The sequence below is a fragment of the Rhododendron vialii genome, chromosome 13a (genome assembly GCF_030253575.1).
Source record: "Rhododendron vialii isolate Sample 1 chromosome 13a, ASM3025357v1".
Taxonomy (NCBI): domain Eukaryota; kingdom Viridiplantae; phylum Streptophyta; class Magnoliopsida; order Ericales; family Ericaceae; genus Rhododendron; species Rhododendron vialii.
The window spans coordinates 9,542,254-9,562,856 of record NC_080569.1 but is presented as its reverse complement, the minus strand read 5'-3'; the positions used below and the strand labels follow the sequence as shown (position 1 = coordinate 9,562,856).

The 20,603-nt window shown below is 38.8% G+C and overlaps 1 protein-coding gene and 1 non-coding gene across 2 annotated transcripts; both read left to right on the top strand.

The window, feature by feature from the left end:
* The first annotated feature begins 12,465 nt into the window (after window positions 1-12,465).
* On the top strand, window positions 12,466-12,568 carry LOC131315413 (small nucleolar RNA snoR100). The gene has a single exon (XR_009196744.1). It is a non-coding gene; the product is annotated as a small nucleolar RNA snoR100 (small nucleolar RNA).
* A 2,182-nt stretch (window positions 12,569-14,750) lies between these two features.
* On the top strand, window positions 14,751-19,241 carry LOC131314787 (protein SOSEKI 5). The gene is made up of 4 exons (XM_058343637.1): window positions 14,751-15,220; window positions 15,331-15,400; window positions 15,674-16,561; window positions 18,592-19,241. Exons 1-4 carry the CDS (start codon window positions 14,989-14,991, stop codon window positions 18,677-18,679), a joined length of 1,278 nt encoding a protein of 425 aa, XP_058199620.1. The 5' UTR covers window positions 14,751-14,988; the 3' UTR covers window positions 18,680-19,241.
* Window positions 19,242-20,603: the final 1,362 nt, after the last annotated feature.

The window sequence follows — 20,603 nt, the reverse complement described above, 5'->3', positions numbered from 1 at the left end:
TAAATGACCCAATGGGCAATGAAAATAACTCACCAAATTTCATCTCTTAATTGGTTTCTTTTTCAAACCCAAACCCATCAATTAGTCTCTTTTTTCTCTCTCCCCCTCCCCCCCTCCCCCCCCCCCCCCCCCTCTCTCTCTCTCTCTCTCTCTCCTGCCACCCCCCAAACCCCCAGTATCATGGCCTTCTCTCTCTTTTATTCAATTATTTTGTTCTAAATTACACGCGTCCAAAAATATTTTGAATGGTCCGAATTAAAAATCAATTGTGACCGGTAACAATTATTTTGACCAGTCAAAATTGAAAACACATCTCATCCATTAATTGCGCGAATGGACCTTGAAATTGTGCTCCGCCGTGAATAAATTTCTCTCTGGTAGTCTCGCAAAGGGTTTGGATTAAAAAATTGACTTATTTTTTTGTCCTTTTTCAAATTTTTTTTGCATTTTTTTTGTTTTGTGTCATATTTTTGTGACTTATTAATTTGTTTTGATGAGAGGAATCGGAAAAGTAAAAAAATTTGATCGAAACTTATAATTTTTTGAATAAAAACAAAAAAAAATCAATAAGACAAAAAAAATTGCTTATTCTCGTCTTTTTGAAAAAATTTATGAGTTTTGATCATAATTTTTTTTACTTTTCTAATTTTTCGATCATAATTTTTAGTATATATGTAATTGGGTTAATGGGCGGGTCGGGTTTGCTTTAAAATAAATGGGTCGGGTTGGGTATGGGTAATTAGACTCATAGTTAATGGGTCAATGACCCATTAAAGACCCAACCCACTAACAACTTATCCAATTTGATCCAAACCCGCCCGTTTGCCACCCCTAGTTGTAATTACTAGTTACATACTTGAAGCTTATACATGTAGTGTCTTTTTCCCTGAGTAGACAGCCTAGAGATATGGTTATCTAAAACTTATTCAACAACAGTAGTAGAGACAATATGATAACAAGATATTTAGAAGTGGGATGTGACATCGTGTTACCCCAGCTTTTTTGCTAACAAAAATTATGCATTTGTGGTGGTGGTGCATGTTAGTACTATATCCAACAATAACAAAGCATTTTGTCAAGGTAAACGAATTTGTTAATGGATGGTGGCTCCTTTCTTTAAGGGCTCTTACTTACCTGACGTGGATGCCACCAATTTATGGCCACTCCACTTAAATTTTATCATCTTCTTTTTTTTATACACATACGTCTATTACATACGCGCACAGAGACACAGAGAAAGTGTAGTGGCATGATCTGGAATAGTCACATAAAGTTTCCAGGAGATGGAAGAAAGTGGAGATATGTGCGCACGACAAAGTCGTATTTCTCTGTATAGGAGTGTAAGTATTATATAAGTTGGAATTGTGGCTTCTAAGCTTTTCAGTGACAAATCAACAGGAAAGCTAAATAGTGGCACCCATTTTCATTGATGAGAAATTTAAGATAACAAAAGAGGAAAATTTCCAATACAAGGCCCCTTTTCTCTGCGTGCATCGTGCCATTATTTGGTTAGTTTCCTTGAGAACGTTTATTTTCTTCTACCGTTTGAGAAGCAAGAAAACAAGAAGACCCCATTTTTTGAAAAATGAAAGTTGGAAGTTGCTCTTTTTTTCTCCATTTTAACATCTATTTTCCTAAAGGTGCTATTTCTACATCGGAGTCCATTATGAACGGCTCCCATCACTCACGGGTCCAGGGGTTAAATGGTATTCCACATGGCACCGAGTTGTGAAATTGTCTGCAATTGTGATAAGCTATATGGGTGATACAATGTGATAAGATTTTATATTTCTATATGTACGTTGTCACTTTGCCTTTAGTGGAAAGGATTGGCATATGAGGATCCTCTCCTTTTGATGTTAACAATGGCACTGTGGCACTAAAAAGGTTGTGGTGGGAAATAAAGGGTTAATCCCCCCTCATATGAAGGAGACAGAGACACCCTATCTTTTGGGTTAGTGGTGGAGGATAATTTGTTACTTCATTTGATTAATCATATATACTTATGATTGGTTAATCTTGCTTATGATTGTTAATCAATGGCAAATGGAGGTTATAGCTTCTTATCATGTGATGGAGATGATCATCACATCTTGATGAAATTTATACCTATGATTATTCTTTTTTGTTTTTACAATCGTAGGACAGGAACACGGGAACCAGAAGTCTTAGTCGGCTAATAGTTTTTTTACATCCCCTCCTACAGTCCTTTCCACATTTATACGTTAAGTGAGGTGGCCCCAAGAGTTACTCGAAAAGAAAATCAAACCTGAGACCTTAGAAGAAGCATAATATCTAAACTCAAACCGGGGCTTGTATCCAGAGACAGAGGGAGGTGTTGGCATATGGGGGCCAAGGCCCCGCGCGGTTTTGGGTTTTTTTTTTTTTTTAAATATTAATTTTGTTTTTTTTTTGTTTTTTTGTTTGGTGAGAACATCTAAGTATTGTATTTTGTATTGGATATTATTTAGACATAAAAATGTGTTCGTTTTTTGTCCCAAAACCCAATTTCTCTCTCTGTGCACGGTCTCCCATAAGTTTTTCCTTCAATTATTGATCTCATTTCTTTTTCTATCTCTCTCTACTTGCTACCCAAAAAAACCTCCCTCAAAATTTAAACCAAACAAACTATTAGATTCCCAAACCTTCAAATTTCAAAATCGTGTTCATAGGTTGGCCCTCATGTTTACAAGATCTTGATTCCGTTCCTGCTTGTATCTTGATAAGAAAGTGTCTCATCCAACAGGTAACCTAGCCCTTGATCAAGCTTAATATAGGGTGTAGCACATTGAAAGTATTGCCATACTCATGCCGTATGCAACACACTTTCCTCTTATGTTCTAGTGGAGGCAAGTGAGATTGGTCAAACGAATAGTGGCCGTTGCGATCAAAGTTTTGATTGATTAGGAAACTTTGGACTCGATGTGGCCCACCATCACTTTGCATGGTCGGTGTATGTAGCTACATCCTTTTTAATGAAAAACAAAACAGGGTTATGGTCCTAAAGAGTCAATTGGCTGGATTTATTGATTGGTGAATGTGAGCAATAGGTATTACTAACGGTTAAGATTTGTTGTGAATTTTAAGATCTAGAAGATACTCTTCTTATTATTTCTTGTTTTTTCCCTTTTGTAATCTAGAAGGCACTCAATTATATCATTGACAATAGAAAAGGTCTATTTTTTTTGTTTGGTGGAGGGCGGAATGAATGACGTAGTCAGGGTGGAGCTAGGATTCTACACTCGAGAGGCTGTGGTAGGGAGAGTTGTTTTGGTTGAACGATTACAAAATGATGGTTTATGCGCTTCAAGTTTGTATTGAACGTTTTAAAAAGTTAGAGAATAGATCTCGAGAGATTTGTGGTATCATGTCATCAATAGTAATATTGATATCACTACTGCAAGGAATTTTTACTTCATTTCGTAACCGTTTAAGTTGGATGAGGTAAGAAAATAGTAAAGTATTGTATAAATTTTACTCCGTTTTTGGGTTACACAGTAAAATATTGTATAGATTTTGCAAAATTTATAGAGGTATATAATAGAAAAGGGGTGACGTCGTGGCCCACCCGCCCCCAAGGTAGGTTTGCCCCTCGGCGTAGTCAGTCCTCTCTTTGGCATTTTCACTGGGATTCTAGACCTGTGGCTGATCCTGAAACAAACTCAACCTCAGATCGGGGATCAACACCCTCCTTCGGAAAAGACTTCTGAGTCGCGTGGATCACAAAATGGGGCCTTCTCTTGGGCATTATTATTGGGACTCTAGACCAGCGGCGAATTCTGAAAGGGAACTAGTCACTGATAGTTTACCACTTGAACCAGAGGCGCGAGCTCTCACATGAATAGAGAAGTCCAGAAAATGATTGCCCATTTTGTTTTAATTTTTCTTGTTCGCTGTGTAAGCTTCACAATGAGGAACTTATCTGCAATAATAGTAGTACGTGATAGAGGAGTGCCCTGAGAATAGAGGTAACGTCACATTAGCTACCTCTTCCTCCCCCTCCTCCTCCTCTCCACCACCTCCACCGCCGCCCCAACCACATGCACCGCTGCTGCCACAGCGACGGCCTCCCACTCCTGCAACGGCTCCTCCCACTCCTGCGACGGAGTCCGATTGTGGGTTTTGATTATGTAAATTGAATCGTGGGCAATCAAAATAAGTTTGAATTTGTGTTCTTTTTGTTCTTAATTTGAACAACTCTGTGTCTTTATACCCGATGTAGTCCTTTATAATCAAAATAAAAAGATTGGCCTTTACTAATATCCGACGAAGTTCTTTATAATCAATGACTTGCTCTCGTATATCTCGGATAGTGGTCAATCATATGGTCCAGGTCAACAGAAAGATTGGTATTTATTAATACCTAACGTAGTCATTTATAATTAGTGACTTGCTCTTTTATATCTCAAACAATAGTCAATTATTTGGGACAAAGTTTTCTAAAAAAATGTATGACTTAGTCCATGTTAACAGAAAAATTGGTCTTTACTAATACACAATGTAGTCATTTATAATTAATGGCTTGCTCTTTTCTACCTCGGATGATAGGGACAAGGGGTATGATAGTGAAACGATTTTTATGGGAGGGGTATTTTTGTCTTCAAAACCATGTCTTGGCAATTAATCTTTTCCTTTCCATGACTTTTTAATTCCGAAAAAGTAGTCCATGAGTTTGAGGAATATTTGCCCCAAACCCCACTGTCTTGTAATTCCCCCTAATCGCAAGTAGGGGTATTTAAATGTGAAGTAGTGAAGGAGTGGTGCAAATGGGTTTTCCTTCGCTGATAGACCTTGCCAGCCTAAATTCAAGTTGATCGTTCATAAAGTATAGATTTTGATGGGGGCATAAGGCATTAGCAAATTTGGATATGATTGAAATAGGCAAACGATATGCACAATTCTTTTCCAGCTTATCACACCTCAGCTCATTGGGTAGCATAGTAAGGTTAGGTTAGGTTAGGTTAGGTTAGGGGAGCAACTACTTACAAAACCATGTTCGCCTGTGCAAATCAGTTGAATTGAACATATATAGAGAAAGACTTTCTAACTCCATTTCTTGTCTTCTAGTTAAACGAGAACACTTCTAATATTGTCCGAAAACCTATCGTAGACTCGTAGTGACAAACTCAGTTTCACAGAGAAACACCTTGATAATATTCTTGCATTCACAGCAGCTAAAATATATTGGCGAATTTTCCATGAAGTTTGATAGGAGTAACTTCCTTCCTAACTTGATGTTCCCCATGAAATCCTGAAATTCAAAAATATGCTTGGGACAAAAAATAGTGCACCATCTAGTGCTATTATTGTATATCACTATATGCTTAGGCAATTTGATGGAGAAGTTAGAGGGAGAGGAAGGCCGCATGTACATACATGCACGTTGCTTTCTACTATTGTAGATATAAAAACAGGTAAGCACTTCTTGGTTGTCTATGATGTATGCATGTGGAAAATTTGCTTTCTTTACCAGCAGTAGGGTTTCAGCATTTTCTAAGACCGACATGACGTTCGATCAATTGTTTTTAGGGTTTTCAGGCTGAACTTCAAAATAGGGTTTATTCTGTTGGTCATTTAGACCAGTCGGTACTTTGGCAAGAAGGACTTCTAACGACGACTTGATTTTAGAAATTCGAGATCATTTAAGTGGAATCCACAAGTGTAGATTTCCTAGAATTCGATCTAATGAACTTCAATATAGAAGATAAAAGTACCAGCATAAATTTCTACTTGGTTTTTTGAGAACCCTTTTATAAACTAGAGGCTTGATGTCTAAACAAAAAGTTACAAAGGAACAGAATTAAACGGATGGAGAAGTATGTGTCGGAAAATTCCAGTGGGAAAATTTGCAAAAGAAGATAAAACTTGTGGGTGGAAGGGCATTTTTTAGAAAATTACAAGTCACTGGACAGAATTGCTGTGTCATCCCCACACAGGTGCACCCATTATTAGGGTAAGTTTCTCTTCCTGGCTAAATAGACTAAAGCTCATGTTTTTACGGATTTCTGAGTAAGTCATTTTACTCACATATCTCAACTAAAATACCATTTAGTGCTCTTAACTCGGTTGGCATCACCCACCGCTATCCTTAGTCGAGGCCTGGGTTCGAGCCCTGTGAGAGGCGGTTGGTTGGGGTTCAGGGTTATGGACAACCTCTGAATCTCCTGTGAACTAATTTACTAACTTCTTGCAGATGTATACAATATTGGCAAAAAAAAAAAAAAAAAAAACTCATGACTGTTGTCAATTAGTTTGAAGACAAAAAAAATTAGTGGAAACTCATTCTTATCGACATAAAACAATAAAAACCCATATTTCCATTGCTCCCAAGAAAAAAACTTAGTAACCCAATTCTGCCATCTCACAAAAAAGCCCAATCTAGAAACATCAAACATCACCTGAAAGCCTCAGGGATGAATTTGGAAGCCCAATAGAATTATGGCCATGCTAATTAGTCCATGCTAACTGTTGGGACTTGGGAGCACACCACTATTGTGTTGGGTAAAGGGTGGGGAAAGCTGAAGTTATTGTGTTGCAGCCCCCCACCTAATAGCTTAAGTTTTTGGTTGGTTAGATATGAAGTTTCTAGATGGCAACAGAGCAAGATCCATTCCACCTTATGTTTTAAAATTTGACAACCCGCATCCCGTGACGATAGACCCAACAAAAAGCTACACTATGATAAACCCAAAAAAATGTTACACGTGACAGATTTCAAATGTGGCTGCATCAGAGGGGATGTTAAGAAATACAATCTTACATTGCTTGGGGATTGGAAAGAGTCATCACTTGATGTATTATGTTTGATTTATATACGTACATATATCTATACACAATGCAAGAACCTTCTCTAGTCTAGACCTAAAAAAATGTCCATTGTGGATCATACTCAATCGTCCCATATGGTTAGCTTGAACTGGTAAACCTTCGGGTAGGCCTGTCAATGGATCGGATTGGATCCGAATCCGATCCGAAATTGCTCGAATCCAATCTGAATTTGAACTTCATGTATCTGGTAGCATTGTAATTAGGGCTAAGAGTTTCAGTGTAAACTCTTAAGTTTGGGGTTAAACCACTTAGACTAAGGAGGACTTCTGGAGGAGGCCTTGGCGATTAAAATAGGATGAATACAATAAAGAGATGAGCATTGAAAGGACCAACTCATACTATCCTCTCCACGATAGAGTTAATATACTTCATAACAAGGAGGCTGTTGGGGATGCAGTCCAACATTAAAACGCCAAAACGGTAATTTTACTTTCAACAGGGGCAATTTCGGCCATTGGACCTCACCTATTTATAATGCAATAGCATTGTAATTAGGGTTAAGAGTTTCAGTGTAAACACAAGAGGTGGCGAGAGAAAACAGTTCTTACAAAGTAGAGATTGTCTAGTTCAACAAACGCCAGACTAGTTAAGGAAGCTAATACCTACTATCATGTTCTGAATTAACTTGATTAAATTATTTGTTAGATTATGAAATATAGAGGACCAAGTATTTCACGTTTGCTACTTGTAGCTTTTGCATTTGATTTTGAATAATCCTCGGATCTAATTTTCTACAAAGCCTGAGTTATAAGGTACCGTAGAAGACACAATATTATTTTCTCCTTGTCATTAATTCAACAAAATTATTTATCATTATTATATCTTCGATCAATACTGATAGGGACACAACAATCCACCACAACACCAACCACACTTGTCTGTGGACTAACTAACTCACTCTCATTGATGTATACAATATTGACAAAGCAGTAGTTTCAAAGTGGTTGTTCTTCCATTACCAATCATGCAGTGTTACGCAGGCAGATGTGGTTGGTGTTGTGGCCCGCATTATTGATCCTCAATAGTGATCTGACCCGAAAATCACCAATAAAGATATGTACCCTACATTCAACGACAAATACTCTCGCATAGGTGTGGGACCCACGGGTTGGGCTCACATGTGGGTCCCACTCCCATGTGAAGTGTTGTGGTTGAATATTGTGTACTTACGGAATGGAAAATCATATCCCAATTGTATATGTAGAAGCATTGTTTTGTACCAACTCCTATTTGCCCAGGCGATTGAGGAGTGATTATCTCACCCTAAAACATTGAAGCAGCACGCAATAATTTCCTGCGGTGGAGAGATGTGGAAGTTGTGGGCCGAGGTGCTCTAAAGACGAGGGCTGTGGCAAATTGCAGTGCACGTGCATGTGCATGAACGTGCCATTGGGCTACACAGGCTAATGAAGCGAAAACTACTCATCACACCACACTGATGTACTTGAAGGGTTGATATGACACTTTCGAAGGACGAAGGAGGAGGAGATGAAGGGGTTGTTCTTTTAAAAAAGTCAATGGCTTTTCCGTCAAAAATGAGTCAAATAAAGACGAAAATAAGCTAATAAACCAATTTTTTCGTCTTTATTAAAAAAAATGGATTTCAATAAAAAAAATTTAGTTTTTAGATTTCTCTTATCATGAGGATGCAATAATCTCCAAAAAATAATGATAAACCAAATGATACGAAAAATATTTGAATAAAGATAAAAAATAAGCTACTTTGATTTTTTTGTCCAAACAGGCCCGAAGTAACGAGGAGGGACGAAGGGTTGATGTGACACTTTTGACTTTTACTTTTAGAAAGTCAAGAGAGAAAAAATTTGGGTTTCTGGTGTAGTAGAGAGATGATATATGGAGGCAAAGGAAGTTAGGTAAAAGTGGAGGTTATATTTGTCATTCAATTAGAATAGGTAACTTTGTTAGGAGGTCAGTGACATTTCAGAAATCTCACTAGGAAATGAGATTGTGCTTTTGTCATAAACCTTAAGGGAGGTCAGTGAAATTCAGAAGTTGTCAGGCAATCGACCACATTCATATTGATGAGAATGCAGAGCCTATTCCGGATCCAGTACGGATGATCCGAAATGTTCAATAATAATAAAAACTAAGTGGACCTTGCGAGAATCAGCTCAATTGAATATGTATAAGTGTTCGATTCAATTATTCATTCATTTTTTCATTCAGATTTTAAGTTCATTTCTGATTGGATCGAGTACCTACACATATACGATTAAGCTGGTTCTTGCGTGACTCACTTTTTCTTTTTTTTTTAAATATTAAACTGTTCAAATCGTTCGTGTGAGATTCAAAGTGAGCCATGCGTTTCCTTTCGGTATGAATATGGCCGGGTACCTCTATAGCGGGGTTGAGTGAAATTTTTCCCATTGCTTTTAACACTGAAAACAATTGAAACATGGAAATCAGTTAGAAATGCTTTGACTACAGATCCGTCGGGCCTTTTTCAACTTTGGGGTCTCCAATCCAAGGAGTCCAATCACACACCACAAGACGACGACGACCGTCCGATTTTAACCGAGACGATCGATGACATGAGAAGATATGGATGGCCTCCCCCGCCCCCACCTTGAGATCCCGTTTTGGGTACTCTCTTGTCTTTTCTTCGGATCTGAGCCGTCCAACTGGATCTCCCAGTTATGATCAAATCCCGTCTTTTGCTGCTTCTTGTTTCTAACTTTCTACCCTTTCCTTCATTGATGATTGGATTGCTGACCTTTCAACAGGACTGCTGCTCCTCCTCCTCCTCTTGTCGATTCTCGCCGCGTGTCCAGCATTTCCTTTCTCAAATGGGAACGGGAAGTCTGGGACCCGGGGGCTCTGCTGCCCACGTGCGCGCAGCAGCCCCTACCCAGGAACAAAAACGTTGCTGTTTTGCTGGCAAAAAAATTCTCACGGTCTATTTGCAATTTTATGAAGTAAAAATGTGATTATGAGAGCTCTAAAGACAAGATTTGATTATGTCTCTTTAGAATACATAATCAAATTTTATCTTTAGAGCTCTCATAATCACGTTTCTACTCCATAGGAATGCAAATAGAGGTTGAGAATTTTTTTTTCCCGCAAAACGGCAACGTTTTTGTTCCTAGGTAGGGGCTGCTGCGCCCATGGGAGCAACAGAGCCCCCGGGTCCGGAAGTCTGTTAGCGTAATCATCGCTTGCTCTAGTCAATCAAGAATTACTATTATGGTCAACCCATTGGACTCGTTACAAGTAAAACAAAAAAAGTTACTCCATCGACTTTCTTATTGTCTATTATTCATTTCGTTTCTTTTGTATTTGTTGTCTATATTTTTCAATGTGAATCTCGAAAAATATAAAATATGGATCTTATTTGATAGATTTTAATTTGTTTTATAATACAAAGTTGTTGAAATCATGAAAAATATTATCGATTGAAAGATATATGCAACAGACAAAAAAGTAACAAAATGAATAGTGGACAATGAAAATGAGACGGGGAGAGTATATTTTGTTGGGAGAGATTTTCACTCTTGTATTTACGATTCATATTTTATTCTGTCTTTATTCACATGAATTTACAATGTTGTCCTTGAATGTCTGCAATAAGTATGTTGAAAAAATGACGTGTCTAAAATTTATTAAAAAAATGACAACATGGTAAATTTATGCGGATAAAGACAAAAAAAAATTGAATCGTAAAAAGAAGAGTGAAAATCATTTTTCTTGGGTAACTTTTTAAAAAAATTAAATTGAAAATCAAATCTCAAAATTTGATCCGATGGCAACTATTGTTTGAAGAGAAATTAATGCTAGAAACACAACTTCTGACATAATTGTGCCTAAAGTACAATGCATACATACATGGAACAACTCCAACTATAGGTGGGTCCTGTAGTTTTTCCTAGACTTTTTGTTGCTTGAATAACATTGATATTTTCATAATAGTATTTAAGAATGAAAATCACCCAAAACAAGCACCTAGGGCTAAGGTTGGTTGAACGAAAACGATTGGTAATGCATGTTGGCCATTTTCTGTCACATTAGAAATAAATATAATTGGAGCTTTTCATGCCTATATATTGTCAAATTTTCATCGCCACGCTTGGGCCCAAATTTATATTTCGTGGTGGAGAAGCCAAAATTAATTCCCAACTTTATTCTATTGGACAAAAGCCCCTTGAAATCCTGACAAATGAACTTCTTAATTATAGTCGTCATTTTTCTACCCAAGAAATAATCATAATCACTTTTTGCAATTTATCCCACAACCACGATTGACGGCGTACAATGAGCCCATGACAAAACCGGAGTATATAAGTTAAAAAATGTAGGAGTAAAAATTAGAAACTTGTATGCTTTCAAAATAGGTTCATAAGCCCATCTGATGATTGAACTAACAGCGAATGAATATACTCGCGTGATAAAAATTTCACTAGTTCTGGTCATTGATATGGGCTCATAATAAACTCGTAACGTAAAAGTGCAAGAACGTGGAGAGGAACTTTAGCGCCCAGTATATTGTATTTAGCCAAATCTAGGGACTATTTACTCTCACTATTATTTCTTAAGGTCAATGATGTGCTTTGAAATCACTTTTAAACTACACATCGTGGACCCACTTATGAATGTGCCAATAACGTCCCCCTATAATTCTCGCAGAAGTCTCTCTCTAAAAATAAGTATTTTTTGTGTGGTTATCCAATCACTTCAAAATTTATTCATTCTTTAATTTTGGTTTAGAGGTTTGAGAAGTCAACACACTTTCTGCTTAATGTCAAACATTTCATACTGAAAGTCAAATTGTAAAGCTTGCATAGGGTTTCATAACAACTCCTTAATTATTATAGTACTATTAACAGAAACCATGTAGGGGGGACAAATTAGATTATACCTTTCAAATATGAGAAATTATTCATAATCGAAATTCACTTATCCCGGAGAAAATATTCAGAATAGGCCTCCATTGAATTTTTCTAGGACAAAATTGACTATACCCATGTGATAACAGCTACTTGATCTTGAACTAAGTGTAATCATTATCGGTTTTATTTGGCCACCAATGCCACCCACAAACCACCGCACCAAGCAAACAAACAAACCACACCACTAGCCACTAGCCACCACCAGATTTGCACCGTTCGAAGCGGTACAGCCCACACCAGCTCCAAAAAACTCCACCAAGCAGTTAAGCATGATCGATTACACCGAGGAGAAGTACTCAGCGGGAGTGATAAACACCCGATAATGCAATGTAAGGTGCGCTAGTTATCTAGTTTTAGTTAATTTTATCGTTTAATCAGTTTGTTTTGAATTGCCTTTGCTCGTAAGGTATTTGAGTTCCGTGTTGTAGGAAAAACCATTTAATTCAGGAGTTTTAAAGACAAAAGCTTGTCAAGACTCGCAAGGTTCAAAAGTGACCAAGAACGGAATCATCGGAATCCAAGTCAAAGCGTTCAAAGACCCGAAGATGATCCGTTGGCTCGAGAAGGACAAGTCAAAGATCAAAAACAAGGGCTGGGCTTAAGCCAATCGGTATCGGTACTATGCAAAAGTTCCTATCGGTACTGAGCTTCACTAGAAACAGCCATTGGACAGTTCGGTACCGATACCTTGTAGTTCTTTCAATCGGTACCAAGATCATCATGCGCCAGCCCCTAATTGCTTCGGTAATGTGCACATAAATTGATTTGGGTCTCTAGGCCGGCCCTCTCTGACGCCATTTGGCTTTGATTTGGGGGCATGGTTCTACAACAAAACGTCCCTGTAGCTCCTCAATTCTTGGAGGTTTAGGGAAGCCACTGTTTCAGTGGTATTCTGAGAGCAGTCACTTTGTGCATATATTGCCAAATGTTAGGTTTGTCTCCAATCATCCCCCGCCCATACCCCCAATGATTGGGGACTAGATTGGTGTTCTATTCTGTTCTGGTACCGAGCTCTTTTCTTAGCCACTTAAGGCCTTTGCTATCGGTACCGAGAACTTCAGAGGGGATCTTTGGAGCACCTTTTGGGATATTCTGTGCACGTACCTTGGAGTATTAAAGCCCGTGATGTCATTTGTACAAATAACTTTTTTATTGCATAATTTAGATCTTGTCAAGATTTAATTGCTTTTTGAATTATTCTTCATTTTTCAGCTCGTTAAATTTAATTTTCTGCCTTAGTTAATTAGTTTTTGCTATTGTAGTCTTCATTAAAGTTGTAGCTGCTACTCCGATCTATTGTTTAATCTAGTTTTCTTCTAGTGTTGTTATTTCATTATGCTTAGTAGATTTTTATTTGCTCTTATCTTCATAGATATGTGTGAATAGTTTTCCAAAGTTAGGTCATGGGGTGAATAGCACCGCATGACTCGAGTAAAAATTGCATTTTTCACCATAAAGTTTAAACCTTTGGTTCGAAAATTGATGTGGGGTTCGGATTTATTTGTCAAATTGTTAAGGTGTTATAGGTAAGAGCATCGCCTACTTACCACACATGATGCTTGGAGTTCTATCGCTGGAAGTGTTTGCTAAATAAATTCTAGAGTTAGCTTGGTAATTGAACCATCTTATCTTCCGGTTTAGAAACCTTAATTGAGTATCTTGAACCACATAATTCGGTGAAAATGTGATTTAACTCGAGTCGTGGATGTTAGTAATTCCTAGACCTAACCTGCTTCTTATCCTAATTTATTCCCGTTTAATTTAGCCTTTTTATTTCAACCGCATACGTAAAACAAAGTTGACTGACTAAAAGCCGAAAACCTTGCTTACTTCTACAAATCCAACCAAGCCGTATTAATTATTCTCGTGGGTACGATCCTGGTCTTCTAGATTATTATGCTTTAATTGGACGCTTATACCCTACGCTTGGGGTGATCTTATTTGATATATCGACGAACGAAGCAGGGAGAGCATGTGAACAACACCTCAAACTACCGCTAGGCTGACCTTGTTGTTAAGCCAATCGGTTACACCCAATTAAGAGTGGTAACCGACAGGCGAAGCAGAAAGGAAGCGAAAGCCAGAGGAAGGAGAGACGATGCCAAACACAACAAATATGAGAGAAAATCTGCGGATGGGTAGGGAAAGGGGACTGGAAGAGAAAAGAGAGAGAGAGAGAGATAGAGAGATCAGAGAGCAGAGAGGAAGGAGGCGCCGGAGGAGGCCCCAAGCAAAACCCTAGCCACCGATGTGGTTCAGAAGAAAAGGGGAGGGAGAGAGGACTCTTCTTCTTCATTTTTTTCTTTTCTTATTTTTTATTTATCATTCTTGCGCATGGGCCAGAGAAAATCAGGTAACTACCTTCCTCTTCTTATTAGTACAATGTTGACTTTACATCTTAATGTAGACTATGAAACTTCAACACGCTAGAGAAGTACTTAGTACAATTTTTACTACGATATACTCTCCTCGTTCCATATTGAGAATCTACTATGAAAAGTTATGCTATTTTTCAAATAAAAAAATCAACTACTATCGTGTATAATATTTTGAATTTTTTCACACCAAATTAAAGTACTAATCGAGATCTTTAATACGGTGTGAAAAAATTTAAAAAATTATGCACGAAAGTAATTAATTTTTTGATTTGAAAAAAGATAAGAAAGAGAAAGTGAGACTGTTATCGTGGAACAGAGATAATAATTAAGTCCATACAGTAATTAAAGTTCGATTTTACTATGAAAGCAGAAAAACAAAACTAGTGAGCAGCAGTGTAAACAAAGGAGTGTCAGCGAATAATACTTTTAATTTTGTTCGGTAGCTGTTGTCTGCCGCACCCAATTTTGAATTTCTGCTCCCTCCCTCACTCCCCCCATCTCCGTCCACACCTTCCCTCCTTCCCATTTCACACTCCACCCCCTTGACCACCTTCCTTCCTAGTATACCCATCTGTCACCTTAGTAGTACTAATAAAACGTGACACGGACACCCCTCTCTCTCTCTCTCTCTCTCTCTCTCTAGTCTCTACCTACCCTTAAGGCCTTAACCCAACAAATTTCAAAAACCAAGAGAAGAAAAAGGGTTGAAGATTTTAACTCCACCTCGGCATCATTCCTGACTCCTCTTCCATCCGTCTGAAAACACACTATATATATATCGAGCTTTCCTCTGTTGTACTCCTACGTAGTAGTAGTAGAAGTTTTTACCATTTAACTTCTCCTTCATCTGTTTTGGGGGTCCTATTTCTATCTTTTCAATGGCGGTGAATTCCAGAGGAAGAACGACGGAGGCCCTACTGCCCCAGAAATGGAAAGAGAGGGAAACCAGTCCCGAACGGACCAAAGTCTGGGTCGAACCATCCAGTAGTAAGCTTAAGGCAGCAGAGAGGAAAGTCCCCGTCGTCTATTACCTCTGCCGTAACGGCCAGCTCGAGCAACCCCACTTCATGGAAGTCCCTCTCTCCTCCCCCGAAGGTCTCTACCTCAGAGGTAAATACATACTACGTAACAATAACACGAAACGAAAAACCCGCTCCCTCATATTCTGATTTCTGTTCCTTTACTCAGATTTTAATTGTCTTGATTTCTCTGTTACGCAGATGTCATTAACCGATTGAACTTCCTCCGTGGAAAAGGCATGGCTTCCATGTATTCCTGGTCTTCCAAACGGTACATTTCACTTCTGTACTCTGTCCTACGTAACGCTTAATTACATAGTAATCCATATTCCTTCAGTACCTCGCTCTATGCTCGCTCTTTGCCCTCGCGAATTTTAGTAACCTGTGATGTTTTTGAAAAACGCATTCGCGCTTGTTATTGCTAATGCACTTTTGCTCGCGCATTATGTGACTTAGTGTAACACTAAAAACACAACACAAGTTACGCAATATATGTGTTAGTAGATACTGTAATACGTTTTCTGAATTTGGCATTTGATTACAGGGGCTACAAGAACGGATTCGTGTGGCACGATTTGTCCGAGAGCGATTTCATCTACCCGGCCAGTGGCAAAGAGTACGTTCTCAAAGGATCGGAGCTTCTCGAAGGCGCCTCCCTCATCTCCAAATCCGACGAGTCCTTCTCTTCCAGTTTCAGGAGACCGCCGCCGGAGACCAGACCCTCCGGCGACGATTCTGATTTTCCGGCCGCGGTGACGCGGCGTCGGAACCAGTCCTGGAGCGCCATAGATCTCCACGAGTACCAGGTCTACAAGGCCGAGTCGCCCGGCGAGTCCTCCGCCGCCGCCGACGCGTCCACTCAGACCGACGACAAACGACGCCGTCGCAGACCTATCATAGAAACAGAAGATGAGGAGAGAGAACACAAGAAAGAAGAAGAGAGCACCGAGTTGAGCAGAGAGGAGATCTCTCCGCCGCCATCGGATTCGAGCCCCGAAACCCTAGAAACCCTAATGAAGGCCGACGGCCGACTGGTCCTGTGTCCGCCTGGAGAGATCGGCGCCGATCGGACGACCGACAACCATCATCCAAGCGGACGGCACAGGGCGTCGTCGGTCCTGATGCAGCTGATCTCGTGCGGCTCGATCTCGTTCAGGGACTGCGGGGCGACGTCGGCAAAGGACCCTCGGTTCTCGTTGATCTCGCACTACAAGGGGAGGGTGCCGCGTGGAGGTGGGGGGAGGGATCAGGTGGGGAAGGGAGCAGAGGAGGGCAATGTGGAAAACCCTAGGTTTCAAGAAGTGATTGGGAGGGGGAACAATAATGGTAAAAGTAAGATGGAAGATAAGGAGTACTTCAGTGGGAGCTTGGTAGAGACAAAGAAGGAGGAATTTCCAAGCCTCAAGAGGTCTTCTTCTTACAATGCAGACAGGTGAGTAGGAAGTGAGGTTCTGCTTCTTTGTTTTTTCTGTTATTTTACTGTCTGATTTGATTTATGGTTTCAAGTATCTGACTAAACTTTCAGATTCACATGGATTCATTTTGTTTGCTTCTCATCCTCTAGTCTAGTAGGAATATTATCCATTCCCAATATGAAATATGCATAACACTATGCTACAACATTGATGACTTCATGTGTTGGTGTAGTTAATTAATGTGCTAGGCGCTAGTCGGGCGGAAAAGGGTCGCGTAGCGCCTAGGTGCCGACTAGTTGGCCGCTTAAGCACCTAGGTGGTGACTAGGCATCCACTAGTCGGCTGCCCAATTTAGGTGTTGGACCACCGCCTAGCGCTTAGGCAGGAAGTAGTCGGCCTAGGCAACCGACTTTTGGAACACTGTTGTTAATTGCATACTTCAATCAGCTGTGAATTAGATAAATCTGTCTTCCTTCTTTATTTCGCATAATCCTCATTGTTTACTTCGACAATGCCCCACATATACAAACTGCGTTGATATTATATCAACACGTACGGGAAATTTTATCCAGAATTCAACGGAAGCAAAACCTATCATCATTATTTTACCTCAACTCTGCAAGTAACAAATAGCGACGTCATTCCTTTCATTGTTAGTAGCGTGAGTATTTTTTGATCATATAGTAGTTCATATAGTAGTGCAAAGTAGTAACAAATAATAAATATGTCATTCCTTCATTGTTATGAGCAACTTTTTGATTATATACTAGTACAAAGTATCAGTTCTTTACATAGTTCTTTATCTGGGCAGAGCTCTGTTTCTGTTGGTGTGCAGAACCGAAAACACCATTGTTTCGAGTATTTTTTTGAGTATATTCTAGTCTAGTGCAAAGTATCAGATTCTTTTCATATATAGCTGTAGCTAAGCTGTGCACACAGTGATATTAACAGGGTAGGGCTTTCTCTTCTGGTGTTGAGACCTGAAAACAATTTACTCCTTTTAGTACACAAAAATTTCACACTTCCTCGTCCATACTTGGGAGTATTTGAGGGGAATATATTCACTTGTTTTGCCATTTCACAGACGCAGAGCCTCCTTTATCTACACGGCATGTCAGATTTGTCCTTGTAGCTCCTTTTTCCAAACTCAGATTCTTTGGTTACCCGTCGTCCTCATTTGGATTCGAGGGCAAACAAGAAAAGAACAGCGACTGCCTATGGGTTAGCTTAGCTTTGATGCCCAAACTTTCCCTCTTCACATCACTGTTACCACCCAACCCACAAAGATATGGTACAAGGTCACCATCTTTTTTGCTGCCTTGAGTTAATTAATAATTACGATTGCGTTGAATTGGTGCATTCCTAGAAAACTTTGGCTTTTGGACTATGTGGAAAGTCCACATTTCTAATTCTGCAGCTGGGAATTCAATGCAGCTCCTAACATAGCACTAGTGGCATTGGAGTCATTGGACCACAAAATATCATTTTCTTGGGTGAGTTTTCAAACCGTAGAGTGACAAAAGAGTACTGGATTCTTAGTGAATTCTTGGAGTCTGGACCATGAGATTAGTCAAATAACTCAAAGGTGGCCTTCTAGTCAAGGCTTGGAATTTAAGAATTTGCTTTCTCTTAAGGTCTAGATTTGAAACTTCTCGGACGTTATCAAACTCTTTTTGAGTCAATCCATACGGAGCTTTACTCAAGCTTTAATTGGGCACTCTGCAAATGAGTGGTGAAATTGGCCCTCAGGGTTAATTAAGGTGCGCTTAAATTGGCCTGCACACCCGAGTTATCAAAAAAAAAAAAAGAACAAGCTCTATCAAGTAGTTGAGCAACCTTTTAGTATATCCTCAGTAGTTTTCCTCATGTAAACAACAATTGTTTTTGGCATGGGGCAATGTCGTTTGGGAGTGCCACAATGGTGATTCCTGATTTCTGGATTATCTTTTCCCAAGATTCCGCAAAAGATAGTGTTGACTATCTACAGCTCCCAATGCGTAAGTATTAATTTTGCTTAATCTTGTTTAATGGGTTTGATCCACCACAGGACATCACATTTGGAGCTAACAGATAAAGGGACAGAAGGAATGAGAGCCAGGTGCATACCAAGAAAGCCCAAGACCCCAACCAACTGAGATCGAAGAAGGCAGTGTTAATGAGGTCTGCTATATAGTAGTACTCCTCCACTATTAATACTACTAGTATTAAGTTGCAAGTAAATAGGGAAAATTATTCGCTGTCCTAGAACACCTACAACTGGCAAGAAACAGGTGGTCCAGTCCAAATCCTTTTCTTAGGACGTCTGGTTTTACTAATACGCAGAAAAAAAGGTAGGTTTTGGAGTAAAAGTTGCAATGATTTGATTCATATTGAGGGAGAGAGAGGTGACAAACATGGAGTAGGGCAGGAGATAATATGTGGGGCAGTTGACTTGCCTGTCAGGGCACGGCGAATCGCGTAAACTGATGGCAAAAGTGGAAGATTGTTGGAATTTGATATACTTTAGCTCCTTTTTTATGTAACTTGTGGATAATTTGTCTCTTTTCAGTTTGGAGCTTGTGCTTAGTCTCTTTGTGGGTTGTTTATTAGTAGTTCCTACTGACTTTTGAAATATGTTTGGCTTAAACCACGAGCCTTTTCTTTTGTCACTTCATCGAATAAAATGGTTTGACCTCCTAACTCGGGGAGGTCTCAAAATTTTGTCTCTCGCTAAAAGATTCACGAAATGTAAAAGTTACTTTTGCACAAAGTTTTTGCACTTACTTTTCTTAAGAATGACTACTTTAAATTGTCGTCAAGGCATAGGCGGAGGGATATAGAGACAAGGGTGAGCAGTCGACCTCACTGGCTGTCAAATTTTGATAGAGATAGGTATAATTTTTATCCTATTTTTACTAATTTGATTCCATTTTAAAATTTACTTTTGTCCTGGCGCATATAAGAGTTTTGTACTTATAGAAAAAATGAATCGAAATAGAACCTCCATCGACAAAATTCCATCATGGATATGCGTCCTAGTGAGGAGTTTTCCAATTTGAAAAGAATTAGTGACCTTGCGCAGAAGATGGTTGAGACCTGAAGAGATATGACATATTCCTCGGTTTATAGGCTTCTTACTTTGGCCCTTATTTTACTGGTTGCTATTGCCACGATAGAGAGTATTTTTTGCAATAAAGATTGTAGAGAGTAGACTTCGAAATTGTATTTGTAACCAATGGATGCATGATAGTTTGGTTGTGATATAGAGAATGATGTTTTTGAAACCATTACAAATAAGACTATCATCCATTGTTTTCAAAGTATGAAAAGCTATTGAGGTCAATTGTAAATTGAATCTACATTTTGTTATTAATATATATCTACTTGATTAACTTGTTAATCGTAATTGTTACTTTCAATTAACAACTAGAAAAGTGAACTGAACAGTTTACATAGTTCAAATTTCTAACTCTATTTATTGAAAATCCTGGCACCGCCACTGTGTCAAGGTATATAAGGTTGAAAGATTCACAAACCTCATGTCACAAATATTTATTCAGCGTTCTTGGAGTATCACAATACCAACAAATTATGCGATAGAAAGCATCCAATAACTGACTTTTTGTAACACCGTAGAGGAGACAACAAGACAGGCCTCACTAAAATTTAGGGGTTATTTTTTTTACCTGTGGAGTAACCTTATAGGTATAGGTATAGGTATTGATCTCTCGGCCCACACGCATACTCTATGAAGTTTTAGCCTCCAAATACCACATGTTCACCATTGTTGTCTCACCATTAAATTCTTATCAGGCCAACCCTATTCCACCCTTTTCTTCTTCTTTATTATTATTATTATTATTATTATTATTTATCTCTTCTCCGATCTATGATGATTATAAAAATCTTGAATTACTGAAAGATTAATTATTTTGGTTGCGAATAATTATGAAATTTGCTAAATTTGTTTGAAACATACATATTATCTCTGATTTTTTTTCTTTGAATCTAATAAAAGTTTCAAGTTTTTGGATAAAAATAATAAAGCACTTCCTGCATAATTTCTTATACTTATTCACA

Bases quoted from the DNA above. Each gene is read 5' to 3' on its own strand.
- LOC131314787 (XM_058343637.1), top strand. From the start codon at position 14,989: ATGGCGGTGAATTCCAGAGGAAGAACGACGGAGGCCCTACTGCCCCAG. The intron at 15,221-15,330 runs GTAAATACATAC...TCTGTTACGCAG, and splicing joins CGAAGGTCTCTACCTCAGAG to ATGTCATTAACCGATTGAAC. The intron at 15,401-15,673 runs GTACATTTCACT...ATTTGATTACAG, and splicing joins TATTCCTGGTCTTCCAAACG to GGGCTACAAGAACGGATTCG.